Below are 18,740 nucleotides of genomic sequence, written 5' to 3' on the forward strand. Positions count from 1 at the left end.
AGCAAACTTGCTTAAATTTTTAACTTGCTGCCTCTTGTTTGTTTATTGTTTGCTTTTTGTTGTTTGTTTGTTGTTTTTTTCCCTTTGTTAGTTAAACTTTAGAAAGTGTGTCTAAATATTCCTATGCTACTGCATTTAGGCATTAATTTGCATTAAATGATCACATGACAAATATAGTAATTCTTATCCAAGCTTATTAGAGAAATTGAGGTTAGCAATATTTGCATGAAAGAAATCAGGATTTGCTTCTTAAAAAATCTAGGAATGCAAACAGACTACATGCATGCTAGCTAAAATAACTTTACTGTATGAAATTGCATCTGTCCCATAAACAAGAACTGAGATCAAAGAGATTGAATTGCCAAACTGAAATCCTGAATTTTGTGCCAGAAAAAGATGATTTGAGATTTTGAGATTTTTACAGAAAGGCAAATATGAGTTAGAAGTAGCCCAATACTAGAACACTAATATTAGTAACCACTTACATTTTTTATTGCCTGACATCACCCAGTATTATTCTTTGTTTTCTTGAAATTGTGCTTTTCCAGAGAGATTTTGTGATGCCTTTATTTTTATTTCATTTTTTACAACTCTTTCTCCTCCTGTTCCAACTACACTCATTCATTCACTCTCATACATGTGTCTTAGCAGTAGAAATACCACCTTACATCTCATTTTATTTCTAGAAAAATTCCTTTATACAATCTCTGACAACTTCAGTGAAACCTACCCTTGATCACACTTATAAAAGCCAGAGAGCAGCTGAAAATTTCCCCCTTCAGATATAACCAATAGAGAGTTTTGAGCGAGTTGCAAGGAATTATAAACTTGATGACACTGACAAATGCTAGTCTTTTTTCTTCTGACAGTGTAGACCTCCTTTTAGTCTCATTTCTGCTTCTTTACTGCCTCTTTCCTCCTGCATAAAATACTCTCTGAGTTTCAAGACAGGAAAATGTCAATTCCAGTTGGAGATTAACCCTTGTCTCAATATTAGTTCTATCAGCTACTCTCCATCACTGAGAATTGTATGAGTAGGAAGAGTACGCCTGATGCTCAGACTTTACCCAGAGTTTCATCACTAGACAACCTGTTATATTATAAACTATAAGGTGTGTACACTGGTATGTTCAGATCAGCTGCAGTGAGTCAAATTGAGATGACTGCACTGTCTCTCTTATGCATATTATTAGAAAAAAACAAGTGGAAGGATTTATGAAATACTTGATAATCCTTCATGATCCTTTCTTTCATTACTTCGTTAGGTAATAACTTCTGGGGGAGTGGCCTACCACGACCAGCCTTGGCATAAAGAGTGTTTTGTGTGTGCTGGGTGTAAAATTCAGCTGTCTGGGCAAAGGTTTGTTTCCAGAGATGAGTATCCATACTGTGTAGACTGTTTCAGCAAGTTTTATGCCAAGAAGTGTGCTGCTTGCAAGAAACCTATTACAGGTGAGTGCTATCTTTTAGATACTGTGGAGTCATAGTTTCCTCTGAAATCAGATGTTTAGTTTAAAGAACAGCATTAAAAAATAGTGCGTCATAATTAAAGACTGAGGGAGTTAGGTACTACAGAGGCCTCACCCCATGCAATGTAATGTCTTACTCAGAGATACTGATCATGTGTTCTCTGACTACTGAGTTCTTTCGTATGCCAAACATTCTTCAATTTACCCTTTTCTGCACTCAAAATCATCCCCAATAATGCATTCTTTTGATTTCAAAAAAGATTCCTCCTGAGACAATGCATACACACAATTCCCTTATGGCTGTAATTGGTTTAGCTTTGTTTTTAAATATAAATGTAATAAAATTGAACGTGAATTAACTGCCAGCTGATAAGGCACAGCTGTTATGTTTGAGAGCTTGCCAAGCAATAAAGATTTATTGCATGCATCCCTGTGTCCCTAAATGATTTGTAATTAGACATACGGGTCAGTAGTCCATGGTAGCTGAAATTATCTGAGACCATTGGCTGCTGTTCTGCATTATGATTCCATTATGTGGGAAGTCAAATCTTGAAAAGTACTGCCTGACTGATACAAGTGCATGTTGCATATGCAAATGCATAAAGAAAATCATGAATGTCCAACCAAATGGAGATGATTTTGCTCTCCTCCCTCTGGGGAAAAAAAAAAAAAAAAAGAAAAAAAAAAGCACAGTTGTTTTATTTCATTTCAAATACTCGTCGTAGGAATTTAGTGATCTGATAATTTCTTAAAGATATTAAGATACTTAGTGGCAAAGGCTAAATTTCAGTGTCATATAGGAATGTGTATATCTTTGCATTGCAGATAATTTTCATGACAGTTTTTGGGAAGGTTTGTAAACTGAAGGGACATTCTGGTAAACCCATTCTGTTCAGAATGCATAACAGGGTATGAAACCAAGCAAGTAACATGTAGCTTTACATAAATTAATTGTCATTATCTTTTATGTTTCGTATCACTACCTTACAGTGTTTTAGTTGGTTCTTTTTTTTTTTTCCAGTTCAGCTAACAAACAGCACTTCAGACTATGGTTCATTTATATGAACAACAACATGATCACATTTCAGGAAACAATTAGTTACGTTTCTGAACTACGTCCAGAAATGCTGAATTTACTTCCTCTCATAATCTCTTTCAGCTCTTGGAGGTGCCAAATTTGTCTCATTTGAAGAGCGTCAGTGGCATGAAGAATGCTTTAAGTGTGCAAGATGCTCAGCCTCACTGGTGGGCCAAGGATTCCTCACCAAGCAGGATGTGGTCCTTTGCCATGAGTGTGGTTCTTTGTAGTTCTGTGGAGAGCTATGAAGATGCATTATTCTCACTGTATAACCATGTATTTTGTTACTCTGCAGTAAGAAAATCATCTAAAAGGTGTATCGCTTATTTAGTAATTCAAGTGACTTTCCAACAGCAGTTTAATTCCATCACAGTTCTGAACTGCTTGTTATAAAAACAAATAAATAATCAGCCACACACTGCCTCAGAAAACAGTGCAGAAAAGATTAGTATATATTTTAAATGGAACTGCAGTATGTTTCTCTTTGTAACACACTGCACTCTGCTGTTAGAAACTTTACCTTTCATTTCCCATGAACCAAGGAGATGTATAGAAAGTCTATGTAACATATGTCTACTTATGAGGCATTAGCATTGCAAGTGAGGAGAAGGTATGTGTACACAAAGAAACACCAAGTCAGGGAAATCCATTCCAGGGCCAGAGAAAGGGATAAAAGGTCTTTTTCCTCTCTTTATTGATATTGTTGAGAGTTCTCATCAGAAAAATAGAATTTCCAATAACTTTATCCATTCAAAAAACTAAACGATAGGTCCTTTCCCCCAATTGCACTTTATTTTTCAGGCATAAATGTTTTAGAACACAAACCAACCCTTTTTTTTTTTTTTTTTTAACCTACTGTAAGAGGTACCAATTGCCTGAGGTTGGATAGTGGTAATGTATAGTTTCCAGTATCACAAATGATTTAAAACTGTCTCCATTACCTTCTCTAGGTCTTCAAGTGCACTCTTAAAATATAGTTTCTCTTATTTGAGGCAAGAGCCAACATACTGTTGTACCTTTAAACTTACATTTTTCCTCCCTTCAACAGTCATTTCCAGCAATTAAAATACTGATGATGGCTTTACCATTTCTGCACTGCAGTTTTTTATTCACAGTCTACTCCTTTTCTTGTAAATGTCTGCTGTCTGTAGCAGGCTATCAGCTGTTCAGAGCCAATACCCATTCATTCTGCCATGTGCCAACATGCATTTGCCAATATTATGTCAAGAATTTGTAACATTGCCATCTCAAGGTAGGCAGTGCTCACATGTAGTACAAAGCATTAGTTTCTCTTTCCTCAGCTCAAGCTATATGCACACTGTATGTTACAATGGCCTGACTCATGCTGCAGTACCTCTCCCAGGCCGTGGTGTATGGTACCATGGTTCTGAGCCTATTAGAAGTGCTTTATTCCTCATCTCATTATTCTCTGTCTGAAAATCATTCTCTTGACTCTGATGTTGAATGCTTACAGTTATTTGGCTGACTTGAGAGTGCTTTATTCATACTGAATTATGTAGATGCTGCTTCAGGTAGAAAAAGTAGAAAAAAGTACTTGTAAGCATAGGTAGGGCAGAGTTGTATAGCAGTGGCATAAAATAAACAGGTCCATAGCAATCTGTTTCCCAATCAATAAAGTATTAATCTTCTGCTATATGTGGTATTCATTATTATTTTTTTTTTCAGTTTCATCTTTCCTGACTGCTTTTATTGGAGTGTGGAATTGGTTTAGTTTCTGTCTTTTCACTTAAACGTAGCTGCTTCCTTCTGTGTTTCTACACTGCACATGGCTGATACAGGTTCTTGGTAATATTTGGATTCCCATAAATAGAAATAGGTTTCACTGCCTTAAATTAATATAAAGGAGGAGTGGAGAGGGACAGAGAGAGAACCACATGCGCGCACATATTTATGGAGGTCCACAGTTATTTACAGTGCTCTAAAAATGTGCACTGAATTAATAGAAATTAGCCCATTAATAAATGTTAATGGCCTTAAATTTTTAAATGAAAATGATTAATCACCAAATGTAGTGTGTGGGGCTTATCTATTACTTTTGTTGTGTGAAATAACATTCAACAAACTGCAAGAATGTGGTTCAGGCCCTTTATTCAGTCTTGTCAAGTACATTCTAGCTTAATCACAAAATGACACAAGAATTATCAGGCAGAGCCTTAAGGCACAGTGTAGGCACAGATCAGACAAAGTGATCGCGATAATCCCCATCTTCTATCCCTAACATTTAGGAAAATCAAATTCTGCTCTGACTCACCAACTAATGATATTTTTAGAAATACCAGATGAATTATTTATTTCTCCTGCAATAAATATACCACAGTCAATCCTGAAACTGAGCATTTTCACTTCGGAGCAGTAATAAGAAATTAATGTGATTACTATAAATAGTTGGAATAAAAGTTACATTAGATTGATATTTCCTAGTCATTCTGTCACCAGTTACTGTGATCTGAACATAAATGCAATAATATTCTGCACAATCTGGGTAACCTATGCTCATGATAAATGAAATCCAATTGGAATAAAGGCCAGAAAAGGCTACAAGAATAAACTTCATGTATCTGTGCAGATAATGCAGGAGATAAGAAAGCGGCTCAAAGACAAGAGACTACACTGATTCATGAAAACAGAATAAAGCACATATTTCATGACCAGAAAGTGGGAGTTACAAGGCTGATGCTTTGTAATGGCGACTCTTCCAGGACATCCAGGTACCAAAGTGGGGAAAAGCTATGCTTTTATCAGTATTTTAAAGAGCATGCATGATTGCCTGGGATACCAAAGCACTGGCAAATTGAACCAGATGGTCAGCATGATTAATTGTAACTAACATTTGATTTATTGCAGCAAGAATGCAATAAGTGGAAGATAATCTACAGATAATAGGAGGAGTGCAGGTCACCTGGGAGGAATATAAGACTGTTGTCAGAGGACGAAGGGAGGCCACTAGGAAAGCTAAGGCCTCCTTAGAGTTTAACCTGGCAAGAGCGGGCAAGGACAACAGAAAGGGCTTCTTCAAGTACACTGCAGACAAAACTAACAGCAGGGGCAGGGTAGGCCCACTGATGAATGAGGTGGGTGCCCTGGTAACAGAAGATACAGAGAAGGCGGAGTTACTAAATGCCTTCACTGTCTCTTTCTGTAGTGCTGGAGGCTGTCCTGAGGAGCCCAGATCTGCATTGCTCAGACAAAAGCAATTACACCAGTGCCTGGAATGCTACCTTATGAGAATCCTGAAGTTGTGGGGGCACTGACCTTGACTGCCATGCCCCCGCCCCCCAACTGCTCTCTTGCTTACGCTGCTCACAGTGGTGGGGTGAACGATATGATGGAACAACTCAGATAAGGAGGGGGAGGTCACACACCAGGTACAACTCTGCACAAAGCAGTTTCAGTTTGAAGAGGATTCATTTAATTACCCATTAAAAAAGAACTGGGATGGTGAGAACTAAAAGCCATCTCAAACCGCTTTCCCATTCTAACTTGAGCCTAACTCAGGTGTTTGAAACAAGGATGGCAGCAGCGCATCTCAAGGATGCTCCCCAAACTGGGACACGTGTTCACTTGTTGTCAAAGCTCCAATTTTATGTATTTTTTATTATACTCAAGTTATGTCCATAACTCCCCCCATCCCCATGCTGGGGGCTACTGCCAGCCTACTTCCGTGTGGGCTGTGACCTCACAGAGTTATCCCCACCCGCTGGATTATGATCTCATGGCTCTGCCCATGTGATCCAGCGGCCAGCACTTTGCTTCTGCCAGTGCGGTCGTGACCAGCTTTGAGCGATGGTTGTCGACAGCGTTCTCCTTATCCCCAGCCTCCTGCTCCTGGTGGCTGGGGTGTCTCTGCTCACCGTTTCCTGGTGCCGACAGGTAGGGAAATTTGAGGATGGGAGTCACTTGAGGCTAGGTGACTGAGGGCTTTGGGGTGGGGGTGAGGGCTGCCCCGCAAGTCCTTTCACTGTGCCACGTTCATGTGCCCGTAGGGTTCTGACCGGCGCCAGCAATGGTGGACATGGTGTCTGCAAGTGGTGGCATCGAAGTCAGGTGAGTCCCCTGAGGGTCAGCCTGGCACGTTCCCAGGCAGGGCCAGCCCCCCGGGAGAAGCCAAGCCTCGTACCAGCCTCTGTCACGTGGCAGCCAGGCCGGCTGGGCCTGGAAGATCCCTGGTGCCCCCCTGCCCTACTGTGGCTCATGCCCGCTCCCTGTTTTACAGGTGCTGAGAGGCAGGCAGGCAGGCACAGGAGCCCCCTGTGCAGGCCACGTTGCTCCCAGCAGCAAGCATCGCCACGGCAGGGCAGTCCCATCCTGCCCCATCTCATCCAGCCAGGAAAGATCCGGCCTTTCTTGCTGCGCAGTCGGTGCCCCTCTCTGCACACGGACTCTGCCACTGGTACCACGAGCTCTGCGGGGAAACCCGGCAGGCTTCCCAGACAGGACCAGCGCCCGCAGATTCTGGTGGCACGTGGGACCCCCAGGACGCTCCGTCAGCGTCCTAGGCTAGGCGGTGGAGTTGAAGACCTGCCACCTGAGATCTCCAACTTCACAAAGCCACCAGTGAAAGGGAAGGTCTTCCAGGTGGGCCTCGTTCAAACAGAGGAGAGAAAATGCTGGTGGGACTACGAGACCAAGAGGCGTTTTTGGCGTATGCTCTCCCCAGCACTTCCCAAAGTGCACAAGAAAGCAGGAGCAGCAGCAAGACAATCCCGGGGACCAGCTCTGAGCCCAGAGAGAACAGCAGATGGCAAAACTGAAACCCACCAGCCCTTCAACTCTGGCTTCAGCGACAAGAGGAGCACAGAGAAATCGGACTTGCTCGCTACGGAAAGGCTGTAACGGCAGCTCCTGGTGTCCCTAAAACGATCCAAGACTAACAACGATTGCTACAAGTCAGGCAGCGGAACTGAAGAGCAACCACCTGACAGCTCTTCCTGCACGCTGCCACCAGTGAAAGGGACAAACAAGCATGAGGACATCCTTCAAACAGAGGAGGGGAAATGCTGGTGGAAGAGCAAGACCAAGTGGTCTTCTGAGTATTGTATTGCCTCCCCAGCACTTCCCAGAGTCTAGATGGAAGCTGGAGAAGCTGCAGGACCAACACCTGGACCAGCTTCAAGCCTGCAGAAAAGGAGACAGCAGTACTGGAACCTGCCAGCACCTAAACACTGCTGTCACTGTTATGGGTTTATTGTTAACATACCAAGAGAGAACTGAATCTCAGCCCTAAGATCATTGTTTGCATCATACCATTTCAGTTTGAGGGCTTTCAGATTTTTAAAAACATAATTTAATAAAAGTCTCAATACCCTTCAGAGAATTGTTATCCTTATTTCTTCTAGCAATCAGAGCAAGCTCTTTCTGCAATGAACAGCTTCAGAGCATGTAAGACTGCGCTGGGGAAGGGATCTGAAGAAAAAAGGGCCGATGAAATGCTTCTCTGGGGGCTTCTTGAAGCCAGCCAGCAAAAGTGCTTTGCCTGTGTCAGGGGGCTGCCAGCTTGTGGTCAGGCTGCCAAGCTCGCAAGGGCGCAGCTGGCACTGCTCACTGTGGAGCAGGCTACCTGGCCATAAGTAGCCTTTGGGAGGGCAGCAGCTAGCTGCCACCCACAGAGCGCACAGGGTGAGCAAACGGTGTTGGTGTGCACGCCTTGCTGGCTGCAGCCTGTACAGCAGGTTGTTGAGCCTCTGTCAATACACATGGTGAGTCTGATCTCTGGATGTGGTTTAAGTCAAGGGCACTCATCCTAACTCACCCTACCAGACATATGATTTGTACAGTGTCAGTAGCTTGTAGAGATCCTGCCATGGTTGTTACCTGTACAAAGACTGTTAGAAAAATTTTGTGTTCCCCGGGAGGGGCTTTGCACAAACATGCAGGTGTCCAGTTCACTAGTTGCAGAGTGACAGAGCCTTGCAACATGGGGAAGTGGCGGCAACACCTTGCAGAGCTGGTATGGGGTCCTTCGGGAGGAACTGGTTGTCAAAGAGAATGATAGGCAAATCTTCTCCAGAGGTCTTACCTTAATCGGATAGGCCTTCCAGCAATATGACATCTCTTCCCTCTAATCCAGTTACCAGTTACACGAGCAAAAAGGCCGACTGCCAGCTCACCACAAGCCCTTCAGGTGGTTGTAGAGAGTGATAAGGTCTTTCCTGAGCCTCCTCTTCTGCAGACTAAACAATCTCAGCTCCCTCAGCCACTCCTCTTAAGTCCTGTGCTCCAGACCCCTCACCAGCTTTGTTGCCCTTCTCTGGACATGGTTCAGGGCCTCAATGTCTTTCTTGCAGTAAGAGGCCCAAAACTGAACACAGTAACTGAGGTGCAGCCTCAGCAGTGCTGAGTACAGAGGGTCGATTTCCTCCTTGCTCCTGCTAGCAATGCTATTTCTGATACAAGCCAGGATGAATGCAGTAAATATGTGACTATGCACATACTGCAGTGAATAGTTTGACTCAAAGGTTCCAGGAACTCAAAATGCCCACCAGCCTCTGCCCATCTGTGTCCCAGGTCCATTTTCCTCTTTGCTTTGTTCAATTATTTTGTTAACACATTGTCTCCTACACTGTTTTGTGAATAGATGTTTTTCTTGCCCAGGTCACGTAAGTTTTTTCACCCAGGAATGCTTCTCTGCAGAATAACCTCTAGATGCTCTTAACCAACTTAGACGATGTCATGGAATTATCTCTAGATCTGTCTGTGTCTGTGACAGGAAGACAGCAGTCCCACAGGCCCACCATCCCAAAGAAAGGAAAAGGGGAGTGAGGGCAGGGTTGGGGGAGGGGGTATGGAAAGGGAACAAAGGGAACAAAGAGGGAAAGGAATAACAATAATAAAACAGTGGCAGTGGCAATAATCTGAGGAGGAAAGTTAATTTACTAGTTATAATAGCAGTAATACAGTTAATTTTGATTGAAGCTAATGAACCAAATAAATGAGAGAGTGTTCAAAACTGATGGCCTTACTCTAATGCTGAAGGCAAGACAGCTAGGGAATACACACCACAGAGATGAGCAGTAAAAGAAAAAGGGGCAATCTCGTGACTTACAAGAAGTTTTATCTTTCCCTCTGAAAATAAAATGGAAACAGAAGAGTGAAAGTCTTCCAGGAGATGTAGTTCTTCTCTTCTGAGAACTGAGTGTCTGAAAATATCAACAGTCCACGGAATTGGAGCATCAATTCTTTAACTCCTAGTGAACTACACGATGATATGGTGTGGAACACTGATTAAAAAAAAGCATCCTGTGACAAGAATCTAGTCAAAGGTTTTGTGAATGACACTTGATTTAACAGAATGAATCTTCAGCAGCATATTGTATTTTAGAAAGACAAGTAAAGGTAATAGTACATTTACACAATGACAGATATTAATAGCCGAAGGATAGTGATGATATCTGTCTGCCTAAGTGGAATCTGGGAGATCATTTCTGTAAACAAAAGTTTTGGACAGTATTCAAAACCATACCCAGAATAAACTTGTTTACAAATTAAGTAGGAATGCTGCAATAAATTCTCTACATTCTTGTTAATGATACATCATAGATATAATTTCTGTGTTTGCCTGCATGCTTTTTCACCCCAAATTGCCAAAACTCAGAAAGACAGAGTAATGGGAAACCTGACAAATTAGCCACAGTACAGAGCTCTTATCAAGGTTACAGTCTAGTATTTCTAAACAGAAACTTCAGTTCGTTATATTTAGATGTACCAAATACAAGTACTTAGAGGTACAAGAGGACCTTTGCAGGACAGATCTGGGTGCAGTTATTGTACCACAGGAATGTTATCCAATTGGTAGCACATGGCTACAGTGGAAGATCTAAGGATATTGGCTTTGCCTGAACTAGCAAGCTTTTTTTTTTTTTTTTTTTTTGTTAGAGAGAACATTTGTCCTGTATTTTCCATTTCAGTATCTCTATAGATTTACATTTCTGCTCCTTTGGACCTACTGACAAATGTAACTGGCCTTCATTACCCCTAATATTCAGTAGAGAAGGGGGTATCAGCCAACAAAGTTCTCGATTAAAGGGAATTTCTATTTGCAAGAGTCATACAAGACAAAAAAACCCACAAAACTAAGTAAACAAACAAACAAAGAACGTCTTAATGAACTGCTGGAACATCTGGAATACCCTTGGTTCAGGGTAAGTCCCACTCCATGTTACATGTTCCTTCGCACAGACTGCATTTTTCACCTGAGTGCTTATTGAAGCTTCTTGACAACAAGGCCAGCCAGGAAAATTTCTATGGCACTGCCATACAAATACCCACAATGACAAGAAAATATGTCACATAAGATGACAGATTTGCTCAGTACAGCCCAATCCAGTGTCTGGATAACCACTGTAAGGGATTGCATCCAAGCTAATAAACCCTTCCTCTGTCCTGGATAACATGTACTCATTTTATCATCTTGTGCCTCTGCTGCAAGTCTTTTACTGTCCTCTCTAGTAAGATATTCAAGACTGTAGGTGCTCAACTTATTCACTGCAGATTTTTTTAGCACTACCTGTACTACTTTTTGCATGAGAGAGGCTGCATTATCATCACATTCCTGAAATAAGGGCAACGTGAAACCCTTTCATGCCATAGTCTATGTGAGGTTTTGAGGACCCATTGCACTGGAACAATAAAGAAACACTCAGTCCCTGCCTATAAACTATGCCCAGGTAGAGAGAGCTTGCTATTAAAGTAAGATCACTTGCCCTGCAAGCAAAGGAGTACAGTCTCAGATATTTAAGGAAGTGACTCAAGCATAAAGCTGCCTGGTAAAACCAAGAATCTGAGCAAGTTTTTTGAGGTTCAACCATGTCACTCAAGAACTTTGACTCCTGCTCAAGTCACTTGTTAATGCTCACTCAACCTTTCACATCCTGAGATTCCTCAGGTGCATTCCCATAATTTCTATGGATGACTTTTTAGATTTTTTTAGAACAAGCTCTTTATTTCTTTAAAAAACAAAAACAAACAAACAAAAAATCCATGGCTATAAAACAGTGCTTGATGAAATACACCTGCAAGTGTTTTAGGATGGGTACACATTTCAGTTCCTCAGCTGTAAAAAGGAAATAACTACCAATCTGACAAGGCCAGCTATAGATGAAGGCCCCCTTGTTCTGTCTCTGGAAAGGCTTTCAGCATAGAGCTACTGAGCAGGCAGTGTCGAGAAGCCCAAACACAGGACAGGGCTCAGTGCACAATCCACTCCACACAGGTGATGAGGTACAGCTTCCCTAGGAAAACTCCTCAGCTGCCATTTCATATAAAGGCTACATGTGTGCCAGCATACGCTGGATAGTGGCAGAAACAGATCTAGCTCTGGTATTTCCTCACTGGGATCAGAGATGAGCTATTAAAAACCCAAATGAAATTACTCAGGATTAGTCTCTTTTATTCTCGTTATACATATATATATATATATATAACAACCTAAGCCCCCAAGGTTTATCTAAACAGGGATTTAGTAGGATTTCTGTCCAGCAGGGACAGGAGACCACGTGCCCCTCCAGCCAGCCCCCACTAGATGGCACTGCTCCTGTCCTGCAGTCATTCGTCTATTATCCGGCCACAGCAGCCGGCCTCGCTCACCCAACGCTGTCCAGCGCCTAAACGAGATTCCTTCATTCTTGAGGCCGGGTAGATGCAGGCTGCGAGCTGGCTGCGCTTTAAAACGCCTCACCCTGCAAGTGCAGCGTTAACTGCTTTGCAGATTTGTTACGAGCTGCGGTCGGAGACAAACTCGGGAGGTGCATGGCACCCAGCAGACTCACTCACTCTAAGTGACCCCCACCTCTTTCCTCAGAGCTGGTTTAGGAACAATTCTTTCCACTAGAATGCAAACTGCAGAGCTGCTTGCTGCTGAGAAGGTATCCTAGCAGAATTAAACTTTATGATTTTGATTTTTTACATGCATCTTATTGATTTTCATTACTTAACCTAAAGTTGCCTGGGATGGCAGAAGCTGTCAAGGACAGAAATTCAGCTGCAACACAGCCTACAACAGCAACATAACACTGCCAGAACTGTTAGAGAGAAATTGAGGCTAAACATGATTCCTGTTTCTCTTTCCTTTTGCTCAGATGCTGAAACATCCAGTTGCATTTCTGGTCCAGAAGCAGTTGCATTTCCTTGTGGCAGGGACAAGGAACAGTGAGCACAAATTGGAACACAGTTCCATCTGAACACGAAAAAGAACATATTTTGAGAGTAAGAGCACTGGAACAGGCTGCCCAGAGAGTTGTGGATTCTCTTTCTCTGGAGTTATTCAAGACCCGCCTGTATGCTTTCCTACTGTAAAGAACTTGCTTTAGCAGGGGGTTGGGCTCTATGATCTCCAAAGGTCCCTTCCAAACCCCACAGTTCTGTGATTCTGTCACACTGGTAATTGTCTCCAGCCACCCAATCTAGGTTTATAAAGAAGCAGCCAAAATGATAAAGGGCCTCACTGTATGAGATATCAGGATATTGGAAGGCACGGAGAGGTTGCAGATCATGATTCAGAGAAGCCATTGGGCTGAGTAGGGAAGTGTGTAAATTATCCAAAAGAGAATATTGCTGAGAAAGGTTATAGGCTAAGTTACACCATTCACTTCCAGATAGTTGGAGGACAGGAAAGCCAGAGATGTCTCCCACTGAGATCCAAAGCTGTGAAAGCTCTTTCAAGTTACTGAAGCACTTACAGAGTATGTAAAGTCTACGCAGTCTGGAGAGAAGGAAGTTTATGCATCACCACTCTTCTAGATGAGAGCTCAGCAGTGAGCACGCTCACCAGGAATATCTAGAAGTAGCACCTGCTCTATCCAGGTTTGGTTATCAATTTAAATTTTCTCAAGTGAGTCTTCTGAGTGTTAGTAATTTGTACAGATCTGTCACTGATTTGTCAAGACACAGCATTTCCAAAGGGAATGCTTGTCGTGGTTTTGTTGTCCAATGCTGCTTCTGTATTCATTGTTAGGACAGGAGCGTTGCTGGCCTCTCCTTGCTCAAGACTGCACTACAGACATCCTGTAACTTTACAACCACTTCCAACATGGTTGCACAAAGGCAGAGCTGTTAATCTATGTGTTGGCTGCAGTACCCTGAGCAATTTGTTTTCACAGAAAAGTAAGAACAGAAAGCAAGACATTTAGTTTATGCACTGATTTCATCAATAACACTATGATTTCTAAGGCTGTCCTTGATGGAAATCAGATCTCTCCTGAGGAGCAGCAGAGAAGTGAGTCTGCAGAGACGCTGCTGGACCCCCAGAGATCCAGGGGCTATGGAACTCCAAGGGGCAGTAGGTTCCTTAGTGGGAGTGGAATTGTCAAGGTCTACTTCTGGTCAAAATAACTAAGAGCGCTTTTTGTGCCTTGGGCACTCTGGAGGTGGTGATTCATACATGTAATCAGGTGACCGGAAAACCTTCATGCTTCTTGTTCTGTGTGGCCAGAGGGGAATTTTAAAATTATATACAACAGAAACAGTCGCAAATAACTCTATCTTCCTATTTCAGGAGGAGCTGCTGGAATGAAAAGCATTACTTTTACTCTACTGTAAGATAGGATAAAATAGAAATAGAGCATCCTCAACAACATTCCTAGAGGGTACTAATGTGAATATAACCAATAACAGCTGATGAAAACTTCTGAAAGGCAAGGATATGGTATAAGCAACTAAAGAAAGGCATAGTAATAGAAAAATAAATCCACTAAGAACTAACACAATGAGACAGGAAAAAAAAAAGGTCTGTTGTAGCTGGCTCCAGCTTTATTGATCAGAATAATCTTTATAAGTACTAAATCAAAAGTATATGTATAATTCCTCTGAATATTGAATATTAAACATGCGCACAGCATTCTAAGTGTGACAAGCATAGTAAGAGAAAAGTGAAAGAGAGAAAATGAAATATAGGAAAATAACAGTAATGGATCAATTGGTACTAAAAGCAAAACTTTCTTATATTAAAATTATGTTATATTTTAGTTATGGAAATACATAAAATCTAAGTAATTTTCATGTGTCAGGTATCAAAGGGAGTAATCTCTGGCAAAAAGAATTAGAAAAAAATATCTAGAAAGAAAGTACTTTACCCTTTTAACTACCTTTGCTATTTCTATTTCATTTTATTGTCTGCTCTATTGTATATAGCAACTGAGTGGAAAGTCAATTAAGTGCAGTAACAATTTTCAATTCATTTTTTCCTTAAAAATCACTGATGTATTTTTAGCATGCCTAGCATTTACATCACTTAGACAACTTATAATAGAGTCTATGTAGAAGACTGTTATTATAATCCAGTCTAGCTTAAATTATTTTAATTTGATGTAAACATTTGATAGAAATATATGTGCTACCACATATATTTCCTTATCTTGTTAACTGGAGAGAATAAGTGTGTGTATGCATTTATTTCTTGTCTTATAAGCTCATTCATAAACAAAGGTACTTTCTTTCTTCCCTCTGTGAATCTAAGAAAGGCAAGTCCTTCATTTTTTTTTTTTAAGTCCTGTACACAACAGAAATAGGATAAAATAGCACAAAATCTTAGAGGTGTTGGCTACCTCATCTAATAGCTCACAGTTACAAACACAGTTCTCAGTAACCCTCGTATCATGAAAAGTCAGGAGGGATGGTTAGCACCCATACAGTTTAAGAGAACTGCCTTCTTTGTTCATGTACAGAAGATCTCAGTCAGATCTCACTACATATAAGTAAGGATGAAGGTCACTTGCACAGCTTTTCTGCAATGACATAGTATATACAGAAGCCCAAATGCTAACAAGACAACTAAACAAGGCTACTTCTAATCCATCAGGTTACAGTCACTCTTCTACTGTGTTCAAATGAATCCATGAATAAATACATGCTACAGAAGTCACAGAAGTTATAGAAGAGCCACTCATACAGTGTGCAGCAGCCACCTAGCAGCAATGCACACACCTGTCCTGACATGGTAACACTTAGCTCACAAAGCAGCTCCCAGCTGTCCTATGCATCAGGCTTGTGCCAAACAAGCCTTCAGAAGTTCATTCTCCAGTGAACTCAAAAACCTGTTTTGGCAGATCACGAAAGAGAGGTGGATGCTCTGATGGATTTAACAGAAAGCCAGAGCAAGTGAGTTTTACATTCTTTGCATCAGTCATTGGAAATGACCAGAAACTCACCTTTTAGCATGAAGAAGCAGAAACACAAGTCATTTGCCATCGTCCTTTATAAATTGAAAACTTGCTTAAGAAAGCTGTTGAAAGAATGGTCTATTAGAGTTGGTTTAGTTTTCTCAAACCCCAGGATTCTGTCGTTTACAGGCCACACTGGTTGGCCATGATACTCCCACAAAGGCCTCTTCATAGAGCCTGTTATTTATATCCATCCAACTCTGATTAATTTTAGCATTAAATTAATCATAAACACATGCTACTTCCTTCTAAATTGTAAGTACTCAATATGACACACTTTCGCTATCTCAACATTTCTGGAGCTGAAAGCAAGCTCTTCTTAAACAGAGTTGTTTAGTGTTGCTACGTATTGACAGACAGCTTGACAGAGAAGCATATCACCCCAACATCACTGAATTTCAGGACATTTACAGCTATCTAGGTTTACAACATGACATTGCATAAAGAGTAAGATTAGCATGTTTCTCTTATTTCTCTATCAGATGTCCTGCAAGCCAGTAATTCATCATAGATACCAGTATGAATTAGTAATTAAAATTAGTGATAAGTAATATTTACTATCTCTAATGCCAGAATAGAGTAGAAAACCATCCTGAGCTAGGAGCTCCTGCTTTGGAGGTAAGGCGCTTTTACTTCCTTCCTGAAGGTAAGGTGTTGACAATATGGATGAGAAACCCATCTCCTCTTCAAGATCAAACTCCTATTGACAGTTTCTCAATGCATCTAAGCACTGCTTGTGTGTTCGGCTTGCAAAGGAAAAATTACAGTTTGAGGCTGTCCTCAAAAACTTCAGGTTTGTGGTCATGTCTTGGGGACTAGTGAAGGTCCAGAGAACTTCTGCTCCAGGTGTGTGAGTACTGGGCAACTGGTCTGCATTTGTTTATTTGTTTTCATACACCATTAGGAGTAAATATCACAAAGCAGTTTAACATCTAGAGTGAGAGGGAGAATGCTTTATTAGAACCATCATAAGAGAGATGTTGCAGACTTTACTAACAATGATACACCAAGCTGCATGGTGCAGTTGACAAGTTGCAGGAAAGGGATGCCATCCAAGAGGAGCCTTGACAGGCTGGAGAGATAGGCTCATACAAACCTCATGAAGTTCAACAAAGGCAACTGTAAGATGTTGCACCTTGCTCAGGGCAATCCCAAGCACAGATACAGACTGGGCAGAGAAGAGATAGAGAGCAGCCTTAAGGAGGAGGTTTTTGTTGATGAGAAGCTCAACATACGAGACAGCTTATCTTTGTTAATGATCAAGGCTGTGGGAGACAATATACCCCCAACAGACTGTGGACGATACCAAATCAAAAGTGGAAATTAGTATGGGTTATTGCTGAGTTGCAGTTCAGTCAGATGGTTCTAATAAAGCTGAAGAGTTTGAATCTTCTACTAAAAACTGAAGTGTGAACTTCATGTCTCCAGCATGAAAAAGAAAGGCATAAAATATGGTAGCAGATGAACCCTAACTCAAATAACTGAAAAGGTTCAAATTTCTTTTACCCAATGATAATGCTGTCATATTCTCCTTGATAATATTCATGACACCATTGTAATTAGCACTTATGTGTAAGATCTTGACTCCAGTCGTTTCAACAATTTTCAATTATAGTTATGAAACTTCCCAACTTAAACACAGTTGTTTCACATTATCTTCTAATAAACACATACTTCTTAGCCACCCACTGAGTTGTGTACAAAAAGCTGCACTAGGACAAAGAGAACTCCACTGGAAGGCTTCTCCATTCACCACATGCTTGGAGCGTAAGTTTCTTTTCACAAAGCCTAGCTAAAAAGAATACAAAGGGTTAAATTAGTATATTTAGTATAAAGCTGTTGGCTAGAAGTTATATTATTGCACAAAACTTGTGAGGAATTTGAATTTAGTGGTTTACTCTTGGGTTTTACTCTTCAGTGCAGCACAAATATTTAGCTGATAATTTAGAAGTGTCAGTAGAGTTTGCAATTATATATTGGCTGTGTATCATCCCACAGATAAACCAACAAGCTTCATAAAAAAGATTTATTTTCCTTGGAAATTATGATATTGCTAACACATTCCAACTTGTTGCAAAAGACTTTTTCTAATCCTCCTCCTCAGAGGAATGTTTCCTAGTATATCTCAAAAGCTTTTGGAGAAAAAAAAATAGTATTCATCTTTTCTAAACAGAGTTTGTAAGCAGGATTTTAGGGGCGGATTTTCACGATTGGCTTATCACACTGAATGCACTTAACACATCTGAAATAAACAACTAAGTGAATCAGATGCATGCTGCAATTTGTCAGCTATGGATGAAGTCAGTAGCATACAGAGACAGCACTTGGTGCCACTGACTCGCACTTGCTGTGGCACTGAGTAGACCTTTGCACACTGAGAAGCACCAGTTGTGTGGTGGAACAAAAGATTTCTGCCAATTCAGAGGGCTGAACCTTGCTATGCTTGGCTGAGAGTAGAAAGGAAGCCCAAGATCTGGAAAGGGCTGCATCGTGCAGGAGCATAGTCATTGGAAAGGAGAATGCTGGAAACAGCTCCCTCCCCCCACATCAGGAGAAATATGGCATAATGGAATAAATAGGCTAAGGGAGAAAGGATGGATGAAATAGGAAGGAGACAGAGACTTGCAAACCAAGCTCAAGAAGTGAACTGGAAAAAATCATTAACACCATGAAACCATAATTTCATCTAAATTACACATTCTTTTATTAAAATATAAATATATGAAACTTATCCCTACTTTCTATCAAAACTCCCACAAATCCATCTCAAAGCAGAAAATACATTGAGAAAAAAGAGAGGAAGAAGGAAAGGGGAAGAAACCACACACAGCAGAAGCAGTGACCCTCAGCTACAGCTACATCCTCAAGTCTTCCCATGAAATGCCACTCAGCAGGTGCCTCAACTCAGGTTTGCTTTTTCTTTCTCCTTTTTGAAAAGTGGCAATAGCCACCTAAGTAGCATAGCAGTTCAAGTATGAAATGACATTACAACAGGAGTGTCCAACTCAGCAGAAGATATGT

The 18,740-nt window shown here is 41.1% G+C and overlaps 1 protein-coding gene across 12 annotated transcripts in view; it reads left to right on the forward strand.

Annotated features, from left to right (window-relative positions):
• The window catches only part of FHL5 (four and a half LIM domains 5), a 28,119-nt gene extending 23,918 nt beyond the window's left edge, over positions 1 to 4,201 (forward strand). For all 12 annotated transcript variants that reach the window (XM_042887680.1, XM_042887690.1, XM_042887727.1 and 9 more), the window contains 2 exons: positions 1,266 to 1,452; positions 2,629 to 4,201. In XM_042887680.1, the coding sequence (XP_042743614.1) occupies positions 1,266 to 1,452; positions 2,629 to 2,777 (336 nt within the window). In that variant the 3' untranslated portion in view covers positions 2,778 to 4,201. The remainder of the gene's footprint in view (positions 1 to 1,265; positions 1,453 to 2,628) is intronic.
• The last annotated feature ends 14,539 nt before the right edge of the window (positions 4,202 to 18,740 follow it).

This window comes from Lagopus leucura, unplaced genomic scaffold (assembly GCF_019238085.1).
Source record: "Lagopus leucura isolate 7727_CA_CO unplaced genomic scaffold, USGS_WTPT01 Super-Scaffold_73, whole genome shotgun sequence".
Taxonomy (NCBI): domain Eukaryota; kingdom Metazoa; phylum Chordata; class Aves; order Galliformes; family Phasianidae; genus Lagopus; species Lagopus leucura.